This window comes from Danio rerio, chromosome 23, assembly GCF_049306965.1.
Source record: "Danio rerio strain Tuebingen ecotype United States chromosome 23, GRCz12tu, whole genome shotgun sequence".
Lineage (NCBI taxonomy): Eukaryota > Metazoa > Chordata > Actinopteri > Cypriniformes > Danionidae > Danio > Danio rerio.
In genome coordinates, this window is record NC_133198.1 from 8917027 (window position 1) to 8942422 (window position 25396).

Here is a 25396-nt window from a genome sequence, read left to right on the forward strand (position 1 = left end):
CTCAAAAAACTGAGTTATTTCCAAAAACACATGCTATGCCCCATATGGTGTAAAACCTGACAGGTGGAAAAATCTAAGCTTGTTTTTAATAAAACAAATATAAATATGCATAAAATAAGTAATACTGCTAATAGTAATAACATTATACGAAAGCAAATTGTTATGAATAAACAGAAAAGGCTGTTAGATGAAGAAGGCATGAAAGTATGGTTTTTATATTTAAGTAGGTTAGAAAATAATATGTTTTGTAATATTTTAATCCTTTATATTCATATCCTATAATATCCTTATTATATCCTATATATATATATATCCTTAATATTTTAATTCTTTTTCATTTGTAAAGATATTTGCGTGTTGCTGTACACCCTGTGTGTATTAATCAATGTGTAAGCGAGGCGCACAACTAACGCGCTCTGCGCTGGACTTTAGACCTGCTTTGTTCTGGTCTATTGAACAGTCTATTATAGATTCTCAAAATAGCAATGAGCCAGCAATGCGCCTCAACACGCCTCCTTTTTTAGACCAGAACGCCTATGGGTGCACATATGAGCACAAATGCATTTGCTATTTAAACAGCGTGCTGCAAAACATCAACGACTCTTGCCCCAAGCTAGAACTAGCAGAAAACAATTGCGCCGCAAGGTGCATGATGGGGCCCTAGATGTGAAAGCACCCTGAGAGTAACGTAATTTTGATTCTCTATATGTCCTGTACATGTGGCTGAATTGACACAATTGATTTTGACTTTGAGCTAGAGTAATTAGGCAAGTCATTGTGTAACAAAGATTTATGTACAGTAGCCAGTTGAGAAAAAAAAGAAGCTCAACGGGACTAATAATTCTGTCCTTAAAATGCTTATTAAAAAATTCTAAACCTCTTTCATTCTAGCCAAAATAAAACAAAAAAAAACTTTCTCCAGAAGAAAAAATATTATAGGAAATACTGTGAAAAATTCCTTGCTCTGTAATTTGGGAAATATTTGAAAAAGAAAAAAAAAAATCACAGGAGGGCTAACAATTTTGATTTCATCTGTACATCCAGTTTGGCTTCACATCAGCATTAAAATCAGCATAATTAACAGACTACAGGATGGTCTAACTTTACACTATGTGAAGTCAACCTGCAAGTGTCTATTGTGCAGCTATCAATTGTTTTCACCGTGCACATATGTGTGTGTGTGAGAGAGAAGATTGTTAAGAAGGGGGGGATTCCCAAACACACTCGCTTCCATCCATCAGCACAAACTTCCCTTCATCAAGCAGCAGAAAATAGAGCAGTGCATGAATATTTCATAAAACCTTCGCCTCCGACACACACCCTCATCAATTTGGAGGTACTTCAACACATTCTTCAGCAAACACAGACTCATTACTGTGTGTGTGTGGGCGGGTGTGTGGTATTGTGTGTCTATGTGTGTGTCTATTTGTGTGTGGGTGTGCGTGTACAGTAAATAGAGAAATAAAAGATGAGAGAGTGTTGTGAAGTTCTCCTTCTCCAGCCGCTCAGTCTGGAGCCTTGGCCAGATTTCCGCTGTGGTGTAGGTGTGGTGCCCCGTGTCCCGCTCTTTCACAGAGACACACCGAGACAGCGCTGTCGCTCGGCCCCGGGCACCAATCCAGCGAAAGCCACGCCAAACCTCGGGCACCTCCAGAAGGGCACCCTAGGGGTCGGGCGGGTCAAAGGTCAGCTCTCTTTCTTTTCCCTCAGCTCTCCCTCTCTTTCTGTCCCAACATATCTCTCGATCTTATCAGGTCCCGTCACGGCGGCCCGCAGGAACATCCCTGTCTTCCTGTTTCTGGAGGTGAACACACACACATACACACACACAGACTGTGAGAATGTCCAGTGGGGAATGTGGAGCAGACAGCCAGGCGAAGACCACTGTCACGTAGCCAACTTTCACCATCTAGAAGAGGGAGAGACTGAGCTTCCCGTCCAAATGGCCCACGCAACATTTACCGGTAAACCACTGACGCTGCATGAGTGTGAGATTTACATTTAGGTTTATCACTGACATGGCTGATGACAGATTTAATCGGCAGGGTGAATGTGTTAAGTTTCTTTAAAGTTGTGGAGGGATATTCAAGGACATATGAAACTTGAGGCTGTGTTTTAAGCTGACTATAAAGAAATTATCCTTATTAAATTAGCAATATTAAGATTAAGGATTATTTTAGTGGTCACCTGACCACTAGTAATTTTCAATTATATGTTCTTTAACTTTTATTTGTGTGTTAGTAGACTGCTTGTTGTAAGGTAAAATAGGTATAGTAGGTGAACTAAAATCAAATCATATACATTTTACTTTGTATAACCAAAGACTAAAATTAACATCATTCAGTAACATTTTTATCTTAATAAACGATTTTAATAATTTTTTTTTAAATAATGATGATGATAAAATAATGAAAATAATATTAACAATAAATAAAAAATAAGGATAGTAATAATAATGATAATCATAAAAATAATAATGACAGTATTAATAATAATAATCATAAATAATGATGATAATAATCATAAAAATCATAATGGTAGAAAATAATAAATGATATTAAATAATAATGATGATAATTAAAAAGACAATAATGACAATGATTATAATAATGATGATAATAATGATAATAATAAGAATAATAACGATAATAATAATAATAGTATAATAATAAATAATGATAATAAAAATGGTAATAATAATAATCATAATGATACAAATAATAAACAATAATAATAAATAATGATGAGGATGATAATAAAAAAGATAATAATGATAATGATAATAATAATTATAATAATAATGATATTAATAATGATAATAATAATAATAATGATAATAATAATAATAACAATATTAATATAAATAATAATATTACATTGAATAATACTGTTGCTACTACTACTACTACTACTAATAATAATAATAATGATAATGATTATAAAATTAAATAAATAAATAATAATAATAAATACTGCTACTACTACTAATAATAATAATGACAATAATAATGATGATAATAACAATTGACAAAAATAAATAATATTAATATTGCTTATACTAAATTTAATAATACTGCTACTACTACTACTACTACTACTACTACTACTACTAATAATAATAATAACAATGATTATGATGATTATAATAATTATAAAAATATACAACAACAAAAACAACAACAACAACAACAATAATAATAATAATAATAATAATAATAATAAATGCTACCACTATTACTAATATTTATAATAGTGTTAATAATAATAATGATGATGATAATAATTATAAAAATAAATAATAATAATAATAATAATAATAATAATAATAATAATAATAATAATAATAATAATAAATACTACCACTACTACCACTACTAATAATAATAATGATAATAGTGATGATGATGATGATTATAATAATTATAAAATAAATAACAACAACAACAATAATAATAATAATAATGATAATAATAAATGCTACTACTACAACTAATATTATTAATGATAATAAGGATTATGATGGTAATAATTATTTTTAAAACATTATTATTATTATTATTATTATTATTATTAATAATAATAATAACAATAATAATAATAATAATAATAATAATAATAATAATAATAATAATAATAAACAATAAAATTAGGTAAGATAAAATAGTTATTTATAAAATGTAAGCTTATTTTCAATTTAAGTTACTTAAATATGGGGTTGGACAATAAAACTGAAACTCCTGGTTTCAGACCACAATAATTCATTAACATGGTCTCCTTTTGCGGTCAATACAGCATCAGTTTGTCTTGAGAATGACAGATACACACTGGCCAGAGAGATTTTGAGCCATTCTTCTTGCAGAATAGTTTGCAGATCACTATATGATGCTGGTGAAGGAAGAAGTTTCCTGACCCACTTCTCCAAAACGCTCCAAAGTGGCTTAATAATATTTAAATCGGGTGACTGTGCAGGCCATGGGATGTTCAACTTCACTTTCATGTCTATCAAACCACTCTGTCACCAGTCTTGCTGTGTGTATTGATGCATTATCATCCTACTACATATCCTTCAGAATACAATGTTTGAAACATTGGGTGCACATTGCCAATAAAGATTGGCCACCATGCTGGTCAAATATAGCCATGAAACCTTTGTTTCAGTTTCATTGTGCAACCATTTAATTTTTTTTTATGACTGCAGAATTTACAGTACATTTCTTCATAATAATTATCGTAGACATTTTTAAACAATTTTACATCTCGTCTTAAAATTATATAAATGTATAACATCATATCTAATGTTAACAAGCACAATTAAGGAATTTAAAAATGCATTAAATGTTGAACTATGATAAAGTATTCTTCCTTCTCACTTCATATTAGTAAGTACATTAACTAAAATTAACTAAGAAAACAACCAAAAACAAACTCCCAAAAGTAACAGCTGCACATTTCCCTTTTCCCATCACACTTTCTGCATAACAGCTCTTTCTTCTTCCCAAAGGCAAATGCCAGCGTCAGTATATTTCAGAAAACCATGACAAGTTATCATAGATTAACAATAAAAAGCCTCCGGTGGCCTTTTGCAGACTGTTCCCCAATTGCCTACTGTACTAATGGAGTTAAATCCGCATCACATACCGTACACATTTACCTCCATTTCCCTCTCCAGCCTCACCTTGAATTTATTCATCAATACAGTGGAGAATATTGATGTAGTGCTCAATGGGGGAGAAATTGGCTCAGTGCAGCTGTCTAAGCCTGGATGAATTGCATAGGTGTGGAGACAAGAATCCACAGGACTAATTTGTGGTTTTTACATTTGAGAAAAGTTTAACTGCGGTTACTTCACAATCTTTAAAGTTAAATCTAGTTCAGGCAATATTACAGGTTTTTAAAAAGGACATGTTTAAATATCCAAATTAATTAATAAATTGCTCAATTAAATATGGCTTCATTTGGATACAAATCAAGCATAAAAGTTGCTGTTTCTTTTTTTTTTGACAGATTAGAGTCAAAAGTTTTGTTCAGAGGGTTTTTAAACTCTTTATATTACTTTGTAATTCAAAAAAGTGCAAAAATATGTATTTTTACGTTTTGTTTTGGAATAATATGTTGAATTTATTTAGGAGATTTATGTATGAACCTCGGTGTAAATCTTCAGAATACAGATTTTAATAAAATCGGACATTTTATGTATCTAATACAACTGAGGTAAAGATTTACACTTTCCGGCCACTTTATTAGGTACACCTACCCAATTGCTCAATAACACAAATTTCTAATTAGCCAATCTCATGGCAGGAACTCAATACATGGTCAATACAATCTGCTACACTTCAAACCAAGCATTAGAATGGGGAAGAAAGGTGATTTAAGTGACTTTGAATGTGGCATGATTGTTGGTGCCAGATGGGCTTTTCTGAGTATTTCAGAAACTGCTGATCTACTGAGATTTTCACGCACAACCATCTCTACAGAGAATGTACCGAAAAAGAGAAAATATCCAGTAATCAGCAGTTCTGTGGGTCCAAATGCCTTGTTGATGCCAGAGGTCAGAGGAGAATGGACAGACTGGTTCGAGTTGATTGAAAGGCAACAGTAACTCAAATAACCACTTGAATACTTTACAACCGAGGCATCTCTTAATGCACAACACAACGAACCTTTAGGCAGATGGGCTACAGCAGCAGAAGACAACACTGGGTGCCACTCTTGTCATCTAACAACAGTAAACTGAGGCTACAGTTTGCACAGACTCCCCAAAATTTAACAATAGAATATTGGAAAAATGTTGCCTGGTCTGGTGAGTCTCCATTTCTGCTTTGACAGAAAGCTAGTAGGGTAAGAATTTGGCATCAACAACATAATGCATGAATCCACCCTAACTTGCATCAATGATTCAGGCTGGTGGTGGTGGTGGTGTAATTGTGTGGGGGATATTTTCTTTGCACACTTTGGGCCCATTAGTACCAATTGAGCATTGTGTCAGCACCACAGCCTACCTGAGTATTGTTGCTGACCATGTCCATCCCTTTATGACCACAGCGTACATGATAATGAGTTAACTGCACTTAAATGGCCTCCACAGTCAACTGAACTTAATCCAATAGAGCACCTTTGGGATGTGGTGGAATGGGAGATTCGCATCATGGATGTGCACCCGACAAATCTGCAGCAACTATGTGATGCTATCATGTCAATATGGACCTAAATCTCTTATAAATATTTATGGTACCTTGTTGAATCTATGCCACAACGAATTAAGGCAGTTCTGAGGGCAAAAGGGGGTCTAACCCGGAACTAGTAAGGTGTACATAATAAAATGGCCGGTCAGTGTATGTCTCATTACAGAAGAAAAAAGTAACTTTGAGCCTTTAAAAACATGTATTGGAAATGAAATCTCCAAATATAAATTTATAAAGGGATAAAACACACACACACACACACACACACACACACACACACACACACACACACACACACACACACACACACACACACACACACACACACACACAAACTCACCATCCTTTGGTTTAGTCCCTAATCTATCAAGGGTCGCCACAGTGAAATGAACCACCAATTTCAAAGAAATCCGTAAATGTTTATTTTGGATGTTTTCTTTACATTAAAACTGAAGAAGCCCAAAGAGCCTAAAAGCCCAAAGTAAAAAAAGAGTCAAATTAAACTGCATTGACATACTAGTGCATAGTATCATAATGATTTGCAGATATTCATTTTGTGTTGGATGTAGTTGTTGGATCTTGGATGGCCTGAGGGTAAATAAATGACAGAACATTTGAATTTTTGCATGAACTCTCCCTTTGAGAGTAATGGTCTTTAACTTTGACATACTCTTGAGTTAGATGAGGTTAAACGATTGTGTCGAAGTGTTGTTAACCATGACCCTTCACCGAAGAAAGAGGCAGACCGACATCCCATCTCATTAAGAGGTCGCCCTCTTTAACCCGAACAGCATTTCTTCTATTTTTATAAAATCAGGAGCGATGGGGACTTCACTAGGAAGCTTTACTATTTTTACATTCTCTTTTTTACTTGCATGAAGTTAATGAAGCTCATTTTGAAGTGTTAAGTTCATTGTAACTGCAGTTGTTTAATGACTCGACTCCTATTCTGCATTTCTCACTAACAGCCGTGTAATAAAGAGCTCGGCTGTGATTTCAGCTCATTAGACTATATCAATTATGTGTGGATGAGCAATAAAATGGCTTTATGTTTGCATACAAAACCAAGCGGAATAAATCCTGCTTATTTTTGAATAATTTTAGAGATTAAAATGTTATTTTAAAAATAAGAGACCACTAGAAAATGTTCAGTTTTTAAAACTAATTAATAAATTAATTAATGTATTGATTTATTTACGCATTTATTTATTTTTTTCTTTATTTACTTATTTATTTATTTTTTTTAATTTATTTATTTTTTTTTGTCTTCTCAATTTACAATTTCATTTGTTGTTTGAGTAAAACATATTTTTTTACTGATATAATATATATATATATATATATATATATATATATATATATATATATATATATATATATATATATATATTTACTGGTTTATACAACAATTCTGTCTGGGTTGTCGAATCTGATCTGCAACATCAGATCTTGCACAGCCTCCTCATACTTCTGTATTACTCCTCCAACATAGAGTGACAGCAGATCAATAAACACTGCCATTTGACAAGTATTGCAGCTGTTGGACAACATAATGTACTTTTTTTTTTAGTCGAGAATGTAGTTGTTTAGATTGCATCTATGCAGTTTGTTTATAAGGTTAGTGCATATTTTAAATATTTATAATTTTTGTATACAGCGCGTCGGCCTCTATCAGACTGTTATGGAGCAAAGGAAAGATTGTTGAATTTGTTCATCCACAAGATGGCAAAAGAGACCACATAATAAACCCCTAGAGGAGGAAAAGCCCAGCATAATTTTAAACTACAGTTTATTAAATCATTATTAAACAGGTAAGTGATTTTCTAAGTCTGTCTCTCTCTTTTGTATGTTCTAGTGTTGTATTTATACCAAAGTAATTGTAGTGTATTAAGTGTGAGATTCACGTATCAGGAATGTATGTATTTTGTGTTAGCCACTCTTTATATTACCCTGAGTTACTTTTTGGTTGGTCATCTGTTTGTTTCTAATGAGTCCCCGGTTTACGGTAATGCAAACTAGTTAAGCAAAAGAAAAGAAAGAAGAAATGCCCACAAGTGTTTTGCATTTTTCGCAAAAAAATCTGGTAGTGATTGCATTGTTTTGTTTTTTCAGGGTTAATTATTGTGATCTCCCGATTTAAATACTGGGAAATGTCTCATTTCATGCTGTATAGCCTTTTAATCTTTAAATATGAGGCTGTTTTGTCATCACTTTAGATTTTATGCTAGAGAATAATTTAAATAGCTTTAAAATGGCGTTAGTGAATTAGTAACAGCTTCTGCTGTTCTCACGTCAGTTGCAGACTCTCAAATTTGATTTTCCTTTTATACACACGATTATTATGTTGTATGAACGCAATTTCATACTCATAGTAGTGAGATATGACCGTATATCATCACTGTAGGGGACACTAAGGCACTCAGCTTGTTGCTTTTTTTGCACACCTCCCACTATAGTGCCGATTTACAGCTGTATCGCACTCATGTGATGTTGCTCTTTATATATATATATATATATATATATATATATATATATATATATATATATATATATATATATATATTTTTTTTTTTTTTTCCTAAATTGATTTTTAACAGACCATTTTTTTTTTTTTTTTTTTTTTTTACAGTATGTCTGATGATATTTTTTTTCGTCTGGAGAAAGTTTTATTTGTTTTTTATTTTTTATTTTTGGCTAGAATAAAAGCGGCTTTTAATATTTTAAAAATAATTTTTGGGTCAAAATTATTAGTCCCTTTAAGAAATATATATTTTTTGATTGTCTACAGAACAAAGCATCATTATACAATAACTTGCCTAATTACTCTCACCTGCCTAGTTAACCTGATTAACCTATTTAAACCAGAAAATGTCACTTTAAGCTGTATAGAAGTGTCTTGAAAAATATATAGTAAAATATTATTTACTGTCATTATGGCAAAGATGAAAAAAAATCAGTTATTATAGATGAGTTATTAAAACTATTATGTTTAGAAATGTGTTGTAAAAATCTTCTGTCCGTTAAACAGAAATTGGGGAAAAAATAAACAGGAGGTTAATGATTGATGGGGGCTAATAATTTTGACTCCAACTGTATGTGTATATATATATATATATATATATATATATATATATATATATATATATATATATATATATATATATATATATATATATATATTTTTTTTTTATAATTATATACTATAGTATATGTATTTTATAGTTGAATTATATACTATATATAGTATTATAATTATATAGTATATGGTCAAGTCAATGGTTTGGGTAGAGCAATACAAATTATTTTATAATAATAATAATAATAATAATAATAATAATAATAATAATAATAATAATAATAATAATAATAATAATAAAACAAGTCAAATATAATGAGTATTTATAAAAAGTATTTATTGAACAATATTATTTTTATATTACAAGGACATAAGATGCTATTACAAAATAGATGTGTATTTTTATTTAACACCCGTGTTATTGTATAAGTCACACATTTGCGCTTTGTATTTTCCCATTAATTTTGCATTGCATGTAAAGAATTGGCAATTAAAAAAATATTTGCATTTGTGGGCTTTGACATTACCATTTTTTTTTACAAAAAAAAAACAACAACAAAAAACAAGAAAATATTTATATTTTATGTTGTTTTTTTCCTTTTACCTAATTTGTTAGCACAAATATAATATAACATATACATTTTTATTTAATTTAATAAGTGCATGTCAAAATAAGGATATTTTCAAGTTTTTACAAATAAACTACATTTACAATATATTTACAATATATTTACTTACATTCAATATGCTTTCTGTGTATACAAAATCTAATTTGATGCTTTTTAATAATTTAAATATAATTAAAAAAAAAAAATTTAAATTATCTGCGTTTGCCACCCAAAATAAATAAGCTACACTGTAATAAAAAAAATAGCACACTACCTAAATATTCTTATAAATGATCTGGTTTTGTCCAAGTCATAATATCAGTTTATTGTTTAATATGCCTAAATCAGCCTGTCTGTATTGGGTTACACCAATGAAAGTATTCTTTAGGGTTCACATATGACAGAGCTAATTTTTTAGGGCAAAAACTGCATGTTACAGTGTCTTTTTAAATAAATTATGGGTTGACCACAAATATTTAGCTGTGAAAACTGTCTATAAATCACTTTAAGTATAGTTATTTCATGCTACCAAGAAACCAGAGCACAGGGTTTGCTTTATATTCAGGGCAAAGGTTGAAGGCAGCCAAAATGGTTATATTACTGTACTGTATGTGTGTGTGTAAGTGTTTATGTGTGTTTTCTTTGTGTTGACTCCCATATCTTTACATTTACACTCATTGTTACGAGTAGTTAACACTCAAGTGCGTAGCTTTCTTTGTGGTCCCGACCCCCCCAACACAAATAGGTTTTGTATGTGTGTGCGTGAGTGTGTTATGATTTAGTGTATATGTGCCCTATATGAGTGTGTGTACAGCAGGCCTAAAACAATGGCCCTCTCAGATTACATCTCTCTGTCTGTGGAGGCTGTGAAGGGGGGCAGGAGAACACCCACTGGCTCCCCGTCCCGCCTCTCCTGTCCAGTCCGGTTCTCTGATTGGCTCAGGCCACGTATATATTTACAGCATGGGTTCATCAAAACTCACTACAACTTTCAAAGACTGGGAGTCTGGGAGCCAGGAGTTACAAAACACATCTGTGGGATTTTATACTTCTGAAACATCCAAAACAAAGCCTTTTCGTAGCTCTTTCTTTCTTTTTATGATTGGTTTTGTTTTAGTTACTGACTGACCAGTTTGAAGTTATAGGTTCAAAAAGTAGCATACAGACGTCCTGGTGTTAATTTCCTTTACTCAAAGACAACAGCTTGCTTTAATCGTGTTGGTCTTGCTGGAATGAATATATCTGAGTCTAGTTGCTGTCAAGAGGCCAGTTCTCAGCCCAGCCAGGTTGCGGAGCGCGGGACATGGGGTGCCTCCTCCAGCACTCCGGGGCCTGAGCGGGGACATGGTTTTGACCGCAGCCGGACCACAGAGCTGGCACCAGTGCCTGGGTCTGGAACACGGACGGTGTCTCGAACAGCAGCGGAGGCCAGGACGGGAAGCCCGGACTCTACCCGCCCTGGAGCTTTGACCCTGGGCTCCAGCGAGGGGAAATCAGGGGGGGAGTCGAGGATCAGGAGGCCCATGAACGCCTTTATGGTGTGGGCAAAAGATGAGCGCAAACGACTGGCCATCCAGAACCCAGACCTGCACAACGCTGTGCTCAGTAAAATGCTGGGTAAGACACTCACTTTTGCATCATGGGGGTTAAAATTGGATCATTCTAGTAGGTCGGCGGGGTCACAGACTTGGCATATTCAAAAATGGGTAGTTGGGAAGAGTCAGCATATATTATTTTGACTTTTTTGCTAGAATAAATATGTTCATGAATAACCTTTAAAGTAATAATGTTTGTTAATATGGTTTATAGAGGATTAGTTGTACTTCTGTTTTTGGTTTTAGATATTTTTTTGCTGCTAAATACTGATATTAAATTGGGTCACGTAAACATGAACATTTAAATCTTTTCAACAAGGTCCATAACATAAAGGTTATTGTGAATATAAAAGTATTGGTTATGGTCATTTATAGTTTTATTTATTGTAAAATAATAACAATAATAATAATAATAATAATAATTATATAAAATTAATGATTATCATAATAATAATAATAATAATAATAATAATAATAATAATAATAATAATAATAGTTATAGTAATCATGTCCATATTTGTATCCTGCTACTTTCTCTACCATCAAGCTGTCATTTAATCAAACTATTAAATATTATAATCATGTATAGTGTGCATTTACATACCCCACTTTATTAATATTACAAAAAAAAAAAAAAAAAACTTAGTATGCAACTCTTATTTGTAGATGAGCAAACCAGCCTCGGGCACACATGAAATGGAAATCATTTAAAAAGTTTGTGAATCTTGCACAATATTTGCATTTGGCAGTTTCTCAAGGAGACATTTTGATGTCCTTTACTTTTTTTTTTTTTTTTTTGTTAAATATAACAAGGCTGTGGCAGACACACAAGCTGCCGATTGTCTGCAACCGTTGACCCATTAATAATTTAAATACTACAACCCGACCCCTGTGTGCCGAGCACCAGTTACATGTAATGATTCGCTCATGTCAAACACGTTTGTCAGCGATTGCCTTACGTGCATCTGTTTTCACCAAAAGCAAACGTAATAAATGTGACAGCTCATTTAAAAATCATTTGTGCATGATTATATTTGTATATTTATTCCAGAGAACTAAATGAAATACATTTTAAAACTAACCCAAAGAATATGACTCAGTGCTCTGGCACTAGATTGCATTTAGATGATGTTGTCCTGATAAAAATCATATTTATAAACCACTAAAGCAAAACCAGTGGACTCAAAGAGTAGCCCAAATACAATGACACTGATTGGATGCTGTTTTTAGGTCAGTCCTGGAAGGCGCTGAGCACACTCGACAAGCGTCCGTTTGTGGAGGAAGCCGAGCGGCTCCGCTTGCAGCACCTCCAGGATCACCCCAACTACAAATACCGCCCTCGGAGGAAGAAACAACCCAAGAAGATGAAGCGAGTGGAGCCGGGTCTCCTTCTCCAAGGCTTGGCCCATGGAGGACCGGGAGACGCCTACTCACCACACCGCCATGCCCATCATCTGCTGCCTCCTCTGGGACACTTCCGAGACCTCCACCCCTCTGGAGCTCCAGAGCTGGAGAGTTTCGGCCTGCCGACGCCAGAAATGTCCCCGCTAGACGTGCTTGAGGAGGGAGGCGGGGATTCAGTGTTTTTCCCCCCTCACATGCAGGAAGATGTGGGTCTGTCTTCATGGATAAACTACCACCAGCATCCAAACCATCAACCCGGCCACCACCCTCACCACAACTCCCATAACCTCCAGCATTCCCACCCACACCTCAACCAGAAGTCTCCACTAGCCTGCCTCCCGCTTCAGGAGAAATGCCTGGTTGTGGAGTCCCCGAATCCTGGCGGTCTCTACCCCAACATGACCCTCCCGGAGTCCTCCAAAGCAGGTTATTACGGTCAGATATACGGGAGCAGTCAACCCCAACCCGCCTTCACCTCTCATCTAGGCCAGCTGTCTCCTCCACCCGAGACCTCAGCCGTGGCTCAGGTCGCTCCCCCTTCCTTGGACGCTGTGGACCAACTGGGACCCTCAGCCGAGTTTTGGGGCGAGGTGGACAGGATTGAGTTTGACCAATACCTGAGTGCAAGCAGGACTCGAGTGAGCAGAAGCGCCCCTTGCGAGGAAAGCAGCGCTTTGATATCAGCCCTGTCCGACGCCAGCAGCGCCGTCTATTACAGCGCCTGCATTACAGGATAAAACTGCTTCTGCCATGCATCTCCAGAAGTCTGGTGCACATATGGAGTCTCAGATCTGTTTGATTTATTCGAGTTACCTTCTTCAGGGAATCGTCACTCCCCGGTTTCACGAATCACTGGAGGTTACTGGACTCAGTTCTCACAGTATAGACTTCACTAAATTGCATTTCACAGTATGACTAGTCATTTCTGGTCTTGATAACCTGTACTTTCTGAGACTGTGGTCGAATTTAACCGATCATTTTGCTGACTCCATCCAGCTACTGTATGCTTACGGTCTCAAATGAGGGTACTGGGACGTGGAAGTCAAGAATGTGAATATTTTTTTTGCAATATACATATATATATATTTGTCTTTATTTGCTTTTTATATTGTTTATTTCTATTTTTATAGACTTTTTTTATATGAAAATATGTTTTGCACTGGGTATGTGAAAACCACTCAAGACTCTTTTATACTGCACTTAATCTCTTTCAAATACACAAGTTCAGTATTTTGATCTATTGGCGACTAATTTATATTCCATTCTTTGTGGCTGAATATGTTTGAAATGGGCATTTCATGTGGACATGAAGTTGTGTAATCCTCTTAGCACTTGAGGAACTTGTTGAGTTGGTAATAACTCTCCCCCTTTTGGTAATAATTATCTTCAAATAAAAAGAGTTTGCAATAAAAAATGTCTCAGCGCTATTAAATCAAAGCAATTAAATTGAAAACACACAATTGTACATAGTATTTCACTAACACACTTTCCCACACCACAGAGTGCATGTGCTTTTCTAGATGTCTGTTTGTCTTTCTTCCTAAAACAGTCAAAAAGTGTATATGATAAAATGTATCCATGCCTATTTTGCCAAATAAAGTTGTCACGAAATATTGGGTACTTGTCAAAATCATTACACTCGCATTAGCTACATATTTTGCTTGATTTATGGTAAAATGGTGATGTGGCTGCGATTGTTGTTGCCTTTTGAGAGAAACAGAGAGCAGAGCAGGGCCGCAATGTTTAAGTTGTAATCCAGTCTTGTCTCTCTGATTCCCTCCTCCAAGATTTTTGATCAGCCACAAAATGAGTTTGGCTCTTTAAGCTATTTTTTCCCCTAAAACCACGGACAAAAAGAAAACAGTTTCGACTGAGGAGAACAAAACTGAAACTGTCTTCTCTTATGTCTTCATACAAAAAAGGCAGCTCTGAGATTAAAGAAATGCTCCCTCGTGTTGATTCATTCAATACCAGGGAACAAAAAGATTGATATAAGAGTGCGTTTCAAGAGGGGAACGCAGTCTTTCCAAAGCATTTACATCTAAGGCTGGATGCCTAGTGAGTGTGCGTGTTATTCTTTACATCAAATGATACACGTTTCTTGTGTGCTTTTCCTCGGTATCACGCTGACTAAATTCGGATGTCTGTTGAATGACACACCGCAGATTCTCCTGCCAAGGCGTTAAGTGGGCTCACTTAGGTCCAGGTCAGCTGCCGTGCGGTAAAGTTTCATCCCGCCAATTAATTAGCCATAAAATTAGCAGGAATGTCAAAACAGAGGAAGATCCTGGGGAAACTGGGGATGTTGGGATAGCTGTTGGAGAATATCTGCCAGCGTGTGCTGCAGGGGGAAGGATGTTAAAGGGAAGAGGAGCTTTTTTTTCACCCCTGACCGACTCCCTAAATGGAAAGAACAACACTGACCGATCATGCAGGTCCAGTAATTCTGAAGTCCGATGTGCAGGTCAGCAGAACGACGTGTATTTTGAGCTGTAAGCTGTTTTGTGTGTGACAGAAAGAGCGCTAGAAGGGATAAGCTTGTGGTTGTCGGTGCTATTTCGCCATTTCGTTCACAGTTTACGCTTTATTGCCCATCTGTGGCTTCATGAACTCATGAACAGAGTTTTCACGACATGCTCCCCTGCTGATTTTTTTCTCTCTCTTTTTTTTTCTTCTTTGGAAAGATGAATAATGAAAAGTCAGCACTACAGCCTTCAGTAATCTTAAATTTGAAACAATGTATCGACTTTGGCTAATGTGTTTCTTAATTCTTTGTATCTTATAATCAGTTGACTAACCAATGCTGGATTCCAGTGAAATGAGTTTGAGCCTAAAAATAACGTAGTTCAAAGAATTTTCATTGCCTTTGAACATTTTTGCTACAATTTTTGCTTACACAGTTTCCATAGTTCTGGTATATGAGGAAAAATGACATTAAAGGGGATGGTTCACCCACAACATCTTATTTAATCACTCTCATGTGATTTATAAGCCATCTTGAGCATTTTTGTTCTTCTGTTGACCACAAAAGAAGAAAGCTGATAACATGTCACTATTGACTATAGTATAAACAAATACTATGGAAGACAATGGTTACAGGCAGTGTTATGCTGTGTTCACACTAGATGCGAAACGTGCGGATAAATCGCACTATTCGCGCGTAAATAGCTGCGTTAACATTTGATTTTACTCGCTTCATTCGCACCTCAAACCCTGCTTCATTCGCGCATGAAATCCGCTTCATTCGCGTGTCAAATTCACTTCAGAACAGACGCCGATTCGCGTGATGGGCAGGGCTTCTGTCTGCCCGGTGACTCTAGCTTCATAGCTAAATGGCTAACATGGATTTTATAAAGAAAATGAGAGTGTTTATGTGCTTTACGAAGAAAAACAGCGTAGATACGTTTAGGGTCCTGTCTGAGTCCACTACATCCTTTCAGAGGTGCATCAAGCTCAGTGAGCTCATAAACTCCTCCAGAAACTGAACCTAGATGACGGAGACTTTCAGCGGTGCTTCTGACTGAGCCAAGCCCAGTTTGATGACTTGTTGTCGATGTCGCCAGGAGGATTTTCCCCGGGACACCATCAACAGGTTCTACGTCACAATCAAGCCCCCACAAAAGCAAGTTTCTGATTGGTTAACGTGGCGTGAATGTCGGCTGAAGTTTAGATTTTCGAACTCAATTGATTCACGCGTCAAATGCACAAAAACGCTCAATTCGCACCACGCCATTCGCGCATATTGCGCCATGCGCACCGCGCCATTCGCACAATTCTCGTCATTCGCGCCATGCCATTCGCGTGTATCGCGCCGCAGGATGTCTATTCGCGCGTTTGTATTGACTTAACATGTAAATCACTCAATCTGGTGTGAACGCAGCATTGGAGGTAACGCGTTATAAGTAACGCGCATTAGATAATAATCTTACTATTCCAAAGTTACGAGTAATATAACACAATTTTTAAAAAAAAGTAATATTATTTGAGTTACTACTGCGGTGGCGCAGTAAGTAGTGCTGCATTACAGCAAAAATGTCACTGGTTCGAGCCTCGGCTGGGTCAGTTGACGTTTCTGTGTGGAGTTTGCATGTTCTCCTTGTGTTCCCGTTGAGTGCTCCAGTTTCCCCTATAGTCCAAAGACATAAGCTGTGTCCCAATCCGCATACTATTCTTCCTAAATTGTAAAAAAAAAAAAAAATTGAATTAGTATGTCCCAAACCATAGTATGTAGAAAAGAGAATGCCACAGGTTACCGGATGGTTTGCTATTTCCATGGAAAAATGTAAGTGTGGAAGCATCTATACTCTAACTGCTGATATTTCCCACAATACACTGCGCATTGGACGCAAATTCCGAATTCGATTGGAGAACTACAAACACGTGTGAAAAGTATAAATAAAGTACAAACAGGATGGACGCGCAAGACCAACCGTCAAGTAGAAAGGCTTCAGTAAAGATGTTTAAACGTCTGTTAGTCAATATCTAGCCCACTGGAAAATATTTAAATTGCATACCTGTTATATTTCATCTGCAACAACAATATTGAATTTATATAAAGATGCGTTTGAATGTCTGAATGCATAATTACCCAAAGCCCTGAGGAGATTTCTCTGCATGAAAGACCCGTGAATGGGAGATCAACCTTCTGCTGCTTTTCCAATAAGGTCGGAAATTAAATATGATAGAAATGTGGATGCTGTGTTGATGATTGACATGGGGCATAACTAAGCAACACAACGATCAGTTAAAGAGGTAGTAGTATGTCCCAAAGCTTGCATACTCTTCTGTTGCACATTCAAAAAGGATAAACGTTTTCTTCACACAAAAAAGTACATACTTTTAGGGCGTAGTATAAGTATGCGAATTGGAATGCAGCAATGCAGTGCAGGTGAATTGGGTAGGCTAAATTGTCTGTAGTGTATGCGTGTGAATGAGTGTGTATGGATGTTTCCCAGTGATGGATTGCAGCTGGAAGGGCATCCGCTGTGTAAAACATATGCTGGATAAGTTGGCTAATTCCGCTCAGGCATTAATAAAGAGACTAAGCCGAAAAAGAAAATGAATGGAACAAGGAAACAATGGCAAGAATGCTAATTTTTGGTTGAACTACTACTTTAAAACTAAGCAAACTATAGCTCCCTCTATCATGACTTTGACTACTTGTCCAAACTCCTGTACTTATTTATAATGAGTTGAATCAACAATTCTTGAGGGTTTTTGTGGGATAACGTAATTGTTTTAAGTTTAATCAACATACATTTGTAAAAACCATTAAATTAACTTAATCAATTTGCGTTGAGACAACATGACGAAATTGTGTGGAACCCTGCATTTTTTTTACAGTGTATATGCCAATAAGTGTAAAATGACCTCTTTAGTCAACTCAATAATGGATATACTAATTTAGTAATCCTTATTCAAAATGTTAAATTGCTTTTGGCCGCTATATTGAAAAAAGAACCACTTCATACGAGTATTTTATTTTTATGAATCCCAATTTATGTTTGGACTGTAAAAAACAGATGGACAACACTTTCTTCTGCTGATGTAAACCAAAACCAAGCCATTTTTTAATCTACTTTTTTTTTTTATGTTTTTTTTTTTTTTTAAAGGGGGTGGGGGTTAATTTTGAGTCTTTGTGTTCTCGCTTTATGTCATCATTAACCAACAAACTACAATTCCATTACTCAACACATGTATGGAGGGCTCATGTGAAAGTGGCTGAATGGGTTCTGGATACCGAGGAAGCACTTAATGTAGATTTATTGAATGCAGATTCTTTTGATGACACATTAAAAGACACTGTTGCAAAATATTCATAGTAGTGAGCTTTTATTTTCAGAAATTGAGAAATTGTCAGAATAACAAAGGATTTTCTATGCATTCTTGCCCGCTGTCATCTAGTGCTGGTTACTTCATTTGAGAGCCACACATACAGTTGAAGTCAGAATTATTATCCCCCTGAATTATTCTCCCCCCTGTTTGTATTGTTCTCCAATTTCTGTTTAACGAAGAGAAGATTTTTTCAATGCATTTCTAAACATATTAGTTTTAATAACTCATTTATAACAACTGATTTATTTTATCTTTCTTATGATGACAGTAAATAATATTTTACAAGATATTTTTCAAGACACTTTTATACAGCTTAAAGTGACATTTAAAGGCTTAACTAGTTTTATTAGGTTAACTAGGCAGGTTAGGGTAATTGGTTATTGTTTAACCATGGTTTGTTCTGTAAACTATCAAAATAATATATAGCTTAAAGGGGCTAATAATGTTGAACTTAAAATGGCTTTTAAAAATGTAAAACTGCTTTTACTTTAGCCAAAATAAAGCAAATAAGACTTAAATAAGACTTTCTCCAGAAGAAAAAATATTATCAGACATACTGTGACAATTTCTTTGCTCTGTAAAACATAATTTGGGAAATATTTAAAAAAGAAAAAAAATTCAAGGGGGGCTATTAATTCTGACTTTAACTGTACATAAACAATGTCCTGGTAACCATCTTAAATGCTTTAACGTCAAATTTTAACATCAAACCTTTAAAATGTTTCCTTATATTATGAGAAATACTGTTAAAAATCTTGGTTTCCACACGGTTCCTTTATGTTATTTTAAAACAAATTGATTAAGTTAACTTCTTTTTTTTGTACAAGTTTAAGTGAATTGAACATACAGAAAAAATATTAAGTTGTAACTTCAAAAGAATTGTTTTGTTTCAACTCATTTTAAATAACAAATATAATAAGTAGTTCAAACAAGCAGCAAAAGTAAATTTTGAGTGCTGTCAATACACACTGTTCACACACATAACATTGTGTCGCAGTGTGTTTTATGCATTTGCGCGTGTAGGAGTGTTACTGATTTCATGTGTCAGTAAGAAAGAAGGAGAAAAGATCTTGACCTTTGTAAGTGTTTTATTATTGCAGCTGAAGTGTGCACGTGTGTGTATATGTGTGTGTGTGTGTGTGTGTGTTTCTTCACACACTTGCTTCAGCTTTTCCATCAGGCAGGCCGGAGTACGGACTCTCCCCAAAACCCCGTCCAGCAAACCTACGGCATGATGTCATCTGTGTATTTTCTGTTTCTTCTTCTTAACAGGAAGTGTGGCCCCTACTATACCCCTACTCTTCCTCTGCTGGACAGGAAGTAGCGCTGCCTCCTCTTCCTGTGTAAGAAGCAGGACGCGGCTCATATGTGTGAGTGGACAAACATGCATGTACCCGTAAATGCGTAGAGGAACCACGTATCTATTACGGGACACATTGGAGCTGTTTACACCTGACAGATGTGTGATGTAATATTTTTCTAAAATGTGTCTTGGATAGATAACAAGACAAGGGAGGGGGTGAGGGTGGGCTTTAATTTTATGATTCTTTTTTTTTTCGTCTTGTCTGTCAGCCATTTTATGGTGATTTACTACAGATGTCCACTAAAATGTCAATGTTTAGTGCAGGGATTCTCCAGCCTGATCTCCTGAGAAAACGTAAGTATTTAACGTTTCGTCAGTTTAGTGGCTAATTTGTACGAATCCGTATGAGTTCAGTTGAACGGAATTGTACAATTTAAAAAAAGGAGGCGTGGCACCTAAACCCAACCGTCATCGGGGGATGAGCAAATCGTACTAAATTGTACAAATTAGATTGTACGAATTCATACGAATTAGCAGCTAAATCAAAAACTTACGAATTGCCGCGAGATTGCGTTGAATTCTAATGGGCCTCAGCGATCCTGCAGGTGGGCAGCGAGATTAAATTACCTTAAATATTATACTATAATTATTTGATTTCATTATTAAATATGTCATATTAAAATTATGGTAATAATGGCATTATTTCGTTTTTTTGTGATTGAACAGGCTAAATCTGACTGTGCAAAAGCAGCCTCACTGTTAATTACAGACATAACTGTGGCTTAAATTTCCAACTGCTGCACGTCAATTAGGTCTACTTTCTCAGTTATATAAAGCAAACAGTCACGCAAATGTAAAGGTAACGATGATTAGAGTTATAATAACCAGCTAGCGAGTGCCTCGCGTATAATTAGTCTCACAAGTCCAATGATTCACAAACTATGCGTGTTCTCTTTGCATAGTTGTCCAAATTAACGTCTTGCGAGTGTTTTATAACTGACGCGCGTCCTTACAGGAGGATCTAGCGAGACTCGGCAGCCTGATCTCACGAGGAAATGTAAGTATTTTACGTTTTGTCAGTTTAGTGGCTAATTCATACGAATTCGTAAGAGTTCAGTCGTACGAAAATGTGTGATTTTAAAAAGGATGCGTGGGACCCAACCCAACCCCTTACCCCAAATGTCATTGGGTGATGAGCTTATCGTACTAAATTGTACGAATTAGAATGTATGAATTCATACGGATTAGCCACTAAATCAAAAAGTTACGAATTGCCGTGAGATTGCGTAGGATTCGGTGGTGTTTCAGTAGTGAACAGCTGTTCACTGTTCCTGTCAGTGAACTCCAATAATGTCCAGCTACAAACCAAACCGCTTTCAGATTGATGTGTTTCAACAGATTTAGAGGGTTTTTACTGTAGTTTACATTTAGGGTTAGGGTCAGGTTGTAGATTATAATGGATATAGATCAATAGATGAGTAGGGCTGTACTCACACTATGTACAGTTGTCTCGAACCGGGCCAAAGCACGATTGTTACCTCTCCTGTCTCCCTCGACGGCCCGCACTCACATTACAATCGGGCCTGGGCACGCTTACGTCATCGATGCTGTGCTGTTCAGTAAGTGCTCTCGCTCAGCAGTGGAGATTTCTCTAGTTATATTGTTTGGGATGCGGTGACATGCAGTCAAATATTTTGCCGAACAGATCTGCCATTTTTGGTGCTCATAAACAACCATAAAATCCTCATGCTGCAGGAATGAGGAGGTCTGCTGAAGGTTCGCAGCTGTCGTGCAGTAAGGGGTTTGCGTCTTTAATAATCTACGACAGTTTGCGTTCATTGAACAGTAAGAATGATTAATAAATCCATTTGAAACAGTCCCTTAAAAGTCACGTCTCGCTTTCAGTTTCGGGCTTTGGTGCGTTTTGCACTCACACACAAGCGTACCGCGCCAAAGCCCAAGTGAACCGCGTTCAGGCACACCTCTTCCAATCGGGCCAGGGCCGGCCAAGTGAACCGTGCCTGAGCCCGATTCAGAGCACTCACACTTCTCAAACAATCTGGGAAACGGGCCAGGGCACGGTTTGGATAGCATGGTGTGAGTACACCCTATATCTGTTGAAACACATTGATACAAGTCAGACTAATTCAAAGCAGCAGTCCTGTTTTTGCCATCTCTTGTAGTACTGTCAGGTTCCTTCACTGAAGGAACATTTGACATTTAAAGGCTTAACTAGGTTTATTAGGATAACTAGGCAGTTTAGGGTAATTAGACAAGGTATTGTATAATGATGGTTTGTTCTGCAGAAAAATACATAGCTTAAAGGGGCTAATAATTTTGTCCTTAAAATGTTTTTTAAAAAAAAAAAAATTTAAATAAAAATTAAAAAATTTTGTTCCCCGTTGCTTTGCGCTCATCCTGTCTTGTTGATATGATTATTTGCATTACTACGGAGACATGTTAATGCGCGGAGCTGTCAATCAATATTGGTGGGCGGGGGGACCGCACTCCTACGTCAAGTTGCGGTCGATCTGACAACTGCTCCAATTGGTCCACCGTTTTTATGTTGTTAAATTTGAAAAAAAAAAAAGGACTGGGTGTGTTTATTTCACCCCAATATGACAGTAAATACACTATATTTATAAACATGTATGTCCAAACGGCTTTAAAAGTAGTTTTTTTTAACCATAGGTGCCCTTTAATAACTAATTTTATAATAACTAGTTTCTTTTGTCCTTTCCAGGATCCCAGTATGTAATATTTTACTAGTTATGCAAGATATTACAATTCAGCCAATCAAAAAAAGAATAATTTCTTATGTGGCTGATATTACTGACCTTAAAATTTGTTTAAAAAATTAAAAACTTGACAAACTAAAAAGAATAAAAAATAAATGAAAAAAATATCCAAAAGAAAAAAATATTATATGAACGATTGTAAAATTTTCTTATTCTGTTAAACATCACTGTAAATATTTGAAAAAGAATAAACCTCCCTCGCTATATCCCTGGATGTGATTGTTCCCAGGTTTAACTGGAGTCAGTTGTAGGTCAGACTAGAGTTCAGAAGAAGAGCCCAACATTACAGTCACTCTCATTTACTTCTCCCTCTTTTACACAATAACATCTTGAGATCATTAAGAGCGGCTATATTTGACATTTTTTTGCAGTGAAAGTAAATGAAATGTTGCATTGAATTAATGTAACTTGATCCCAGTGAGTAGGTGTTTCTAATGGAATATTCTTTTTGCCCCCAGAAAAAGCGCTGGAAAACACAAAACTGCTGCTCTTCCTGTGTCCAGTCTTTATTGTTGAACGTAAGTCTTCTCTGACTTTCCCTTTCCTGAACTGTCTGTGTAATTTACGAGCATGGCTGTGCACAGGCCTAGTGGTTTGGTGGCCTTGGGTTTGTGTGACCATTGGGTTGTGGGTTCAAACCCCGGACAGGACGGTAACTGTGACCCAACAGAGTGGACACATGCAATTTCTTCTCTCGCTGTTGCAGTTTAAACAGCCTGCTGAAGACTTTAACTCTGTTAAAAACAGATTAAATATTTAGATTAATATATATATATATATATATATATATATATATATATATATATATATATATATATATATATAATTTTTTTTTTATTAAACGCAAAGTTGACCGAAACAAAAAAGGCTGAACAGAGCATACACTAACCTATGTATTATTCAGTCATACCATGGCAATTCCTGTGTCCAGTCTTATGTGTGTTGTGACAGAAGGACCAATCAAGACAATTATTGGGATGGATCTCGAACCACACACACCACCGCTGGAGCTTTCAGATCGGCTGCTGGCGCCTGAGCTTTCCAAGCGGCAGACATCGTCTGTACTTCCCGATCAGCCCCAGCAGCCTGAGCTTCCCGATTAGCCGCCGCCAGAATTCCCTGAAAGGCAGGTACCAGATCCTCCAAAATTCCTCAATGACAGGTGCCTGATCTCCTAGAAAACCCCACATGGCAAAAGCTGGATCTTTTGGAATTCCTTAAGTGACAGGCGGCAAAGTCTCCAGACCAGTACCATCTCCAGAGTGCCCCAAATGGCCAGTGCCGTCCAAAGATATCCCCAAACAGCTGGAGCCATCCCCCTAGTTTCCTAAATGGCCAGAGCTGTCCCCAGAGTTCCCCGAACAGCTGGAGCCATCCCCAAAGATCCCCAAACGGCCAGAGCCATCCCCTGAGTTCGCCAAACGGCTGGAGCTGACCCGAGAGTTCCCCAAACGGCTGGAGCTGACCCTGGAGTTCCCCAAACGGCTGGAGCTTTCTCTTGAGTTCTGCTAACAACCAGAGTCGTCTCTTGAGTACCCCTAACGGTTGGAGCTGTCTCTTGAGTTCCCTTAATGACAACAGCCGTCTTATCAGAGTGTCCTACCTCACATCAAAAAATGGAAAGCAAATTTTGATGACAAAACATGCTACCCCTCAGATTTTGCTACCAGTGTAAATTTTAATGTGGATAAGTGATTAATATTGCCCTAACCTACCTAATCCCTAACCCCAACCTCAAAACCATTCAAATACAGTGTTGGTAGCATAATCTGATGGGTAGGATAAAATGTCAGTTCACCACCTTGAGTTCCCCTAATGGCTGCAGCCGTGTCTTGAGTTCCGACCTTGAGTTACCCTAATGGCCGCAGCCATCTCTTGAGTTCCCCTAAAGGCTGGAGCTGTCTCTTGAGTTCCCCTAGCAGCTAGAGCCATCTTTTGAGTTCCCCAAATTAGTTCTATAGAACTAATACAGTGCCCCCACCTCCTGCAACCTACTATCAACTACACCATGTGAAGATAATCATGGAAGAACCCGGCACCAGGTTAGAGCATCAGGAGCCGCCTCCTGTAGGAGGGGATAATGTCACAGTCAGAAGCCAATCAGCCTCGCACCTGCACTTGCACTTCACACAGTTCACCTGATTTAGTATCAACACCTGCACACAGACACAGGTTAAAAAAGCATCTCCATTCACTCTGTCTATCCTGAAACTCACAACCCGAGTGTTCATCCAATCCATTTCCAGCGATTCTACTACTCCAGCATCTCAGTTTCTCCTTCCAGCATCTCCCCTACTACAGTGTCTGAGTATTACCTTCCACTGTTTCTCCTGCTCCAGCGTATCAGTGTTTCCTATGTTCTATGTTGAACTGGATTCCCTCAATGTGTGTAGTGTGTCTGCAACGAACTCGAACTTTTGCTCCACAAACTCAATTAAGAATATTATTACCTTTGTTGTAATAAACTGTGTTGATTTCCCCTATACCTTTGTCCAGTCCTATGCTGTGTTGTGACAATATATACTCTACTTATGTGAATATCTAATTTTGTTTTTAGTGTGAACCCAGCATATTATAATATATATATATATA

At 36.5% G+C, this 25396-nt stretch overlaps 1 protein-coding gene and 1 long non-coding RNA gene across 4 annotated transcripts; both read left to right on the forward strand.

The window, feature by feature from the left end:
* Nucleotides 1–550: 550 nt before the first annotated feature.
* On the forward strand, nucleotides 551–25286 carry LOC141380641 (uncharacterized). Of its 3 annotated transcripts, XR_012398997.1 has the most exons (7): nucleotides 551–1685; nucleotides 1755–1964; nucleotides 7843–7996; nucleotides 19976–20073; nucleotides 21022–21063; nucleotides 23263–23322; nucleotides 23736–25285. It is a non-coding gene; the product is annotated as an uncharacterized lncRNA (long non-coding RNA). The 3 variants fall into 3 exon arrangements; XR_012398996.1 differs by lacking the exon at nucleotides 21022–21063 and having other exon boundaries at nucleotides 23736–25286; XR_012398998.1 differs by lacking the exons at nucleotides 21022–21063; nucleotides 23263–23322 and having other exon boundaries at nucleotides 23756–25285.
* On the forward strand, nucleotides 10851–14479 carry sox18 (SRY-box transcription factor 18). Its single transcript, XM_017353772.4, has 2 exons — nucleotides 10851–11486; nucleotides 12695–14479. The coding sequence occupies exons 1-2, from the start codon at nucleotides 11102–11104 to the stop codon at nucleotides 13603–13605; spliced, it is 1296 nt and encodes a 431-aa protein (XP_017209261.1). The 5' UTR covers nucleotides 10851–11101; the 3' UTR covers nucleotides 13606–14479.
* Nucleotides 25287–25396: the final 110 nt, after the last annotated feature.

Excerpts from the sequence above, each read along its gene's own strand:
- sox18 (XM_017353772.4), top strand. The coding sequence starts at position 11,102 with ATGAATATATCTGAGTCTAGTTGCTGTCAAGAGGCCAGTTCTCAGCCC. Across the intron at positions 11,487-12,694 it reads TGTGCTCAGTAAAATGCTGG|GTCAGTCCTGGAAGGCGCTG; the intron begins GTAAGACACTCA and ends TGCTGTTTTTAG.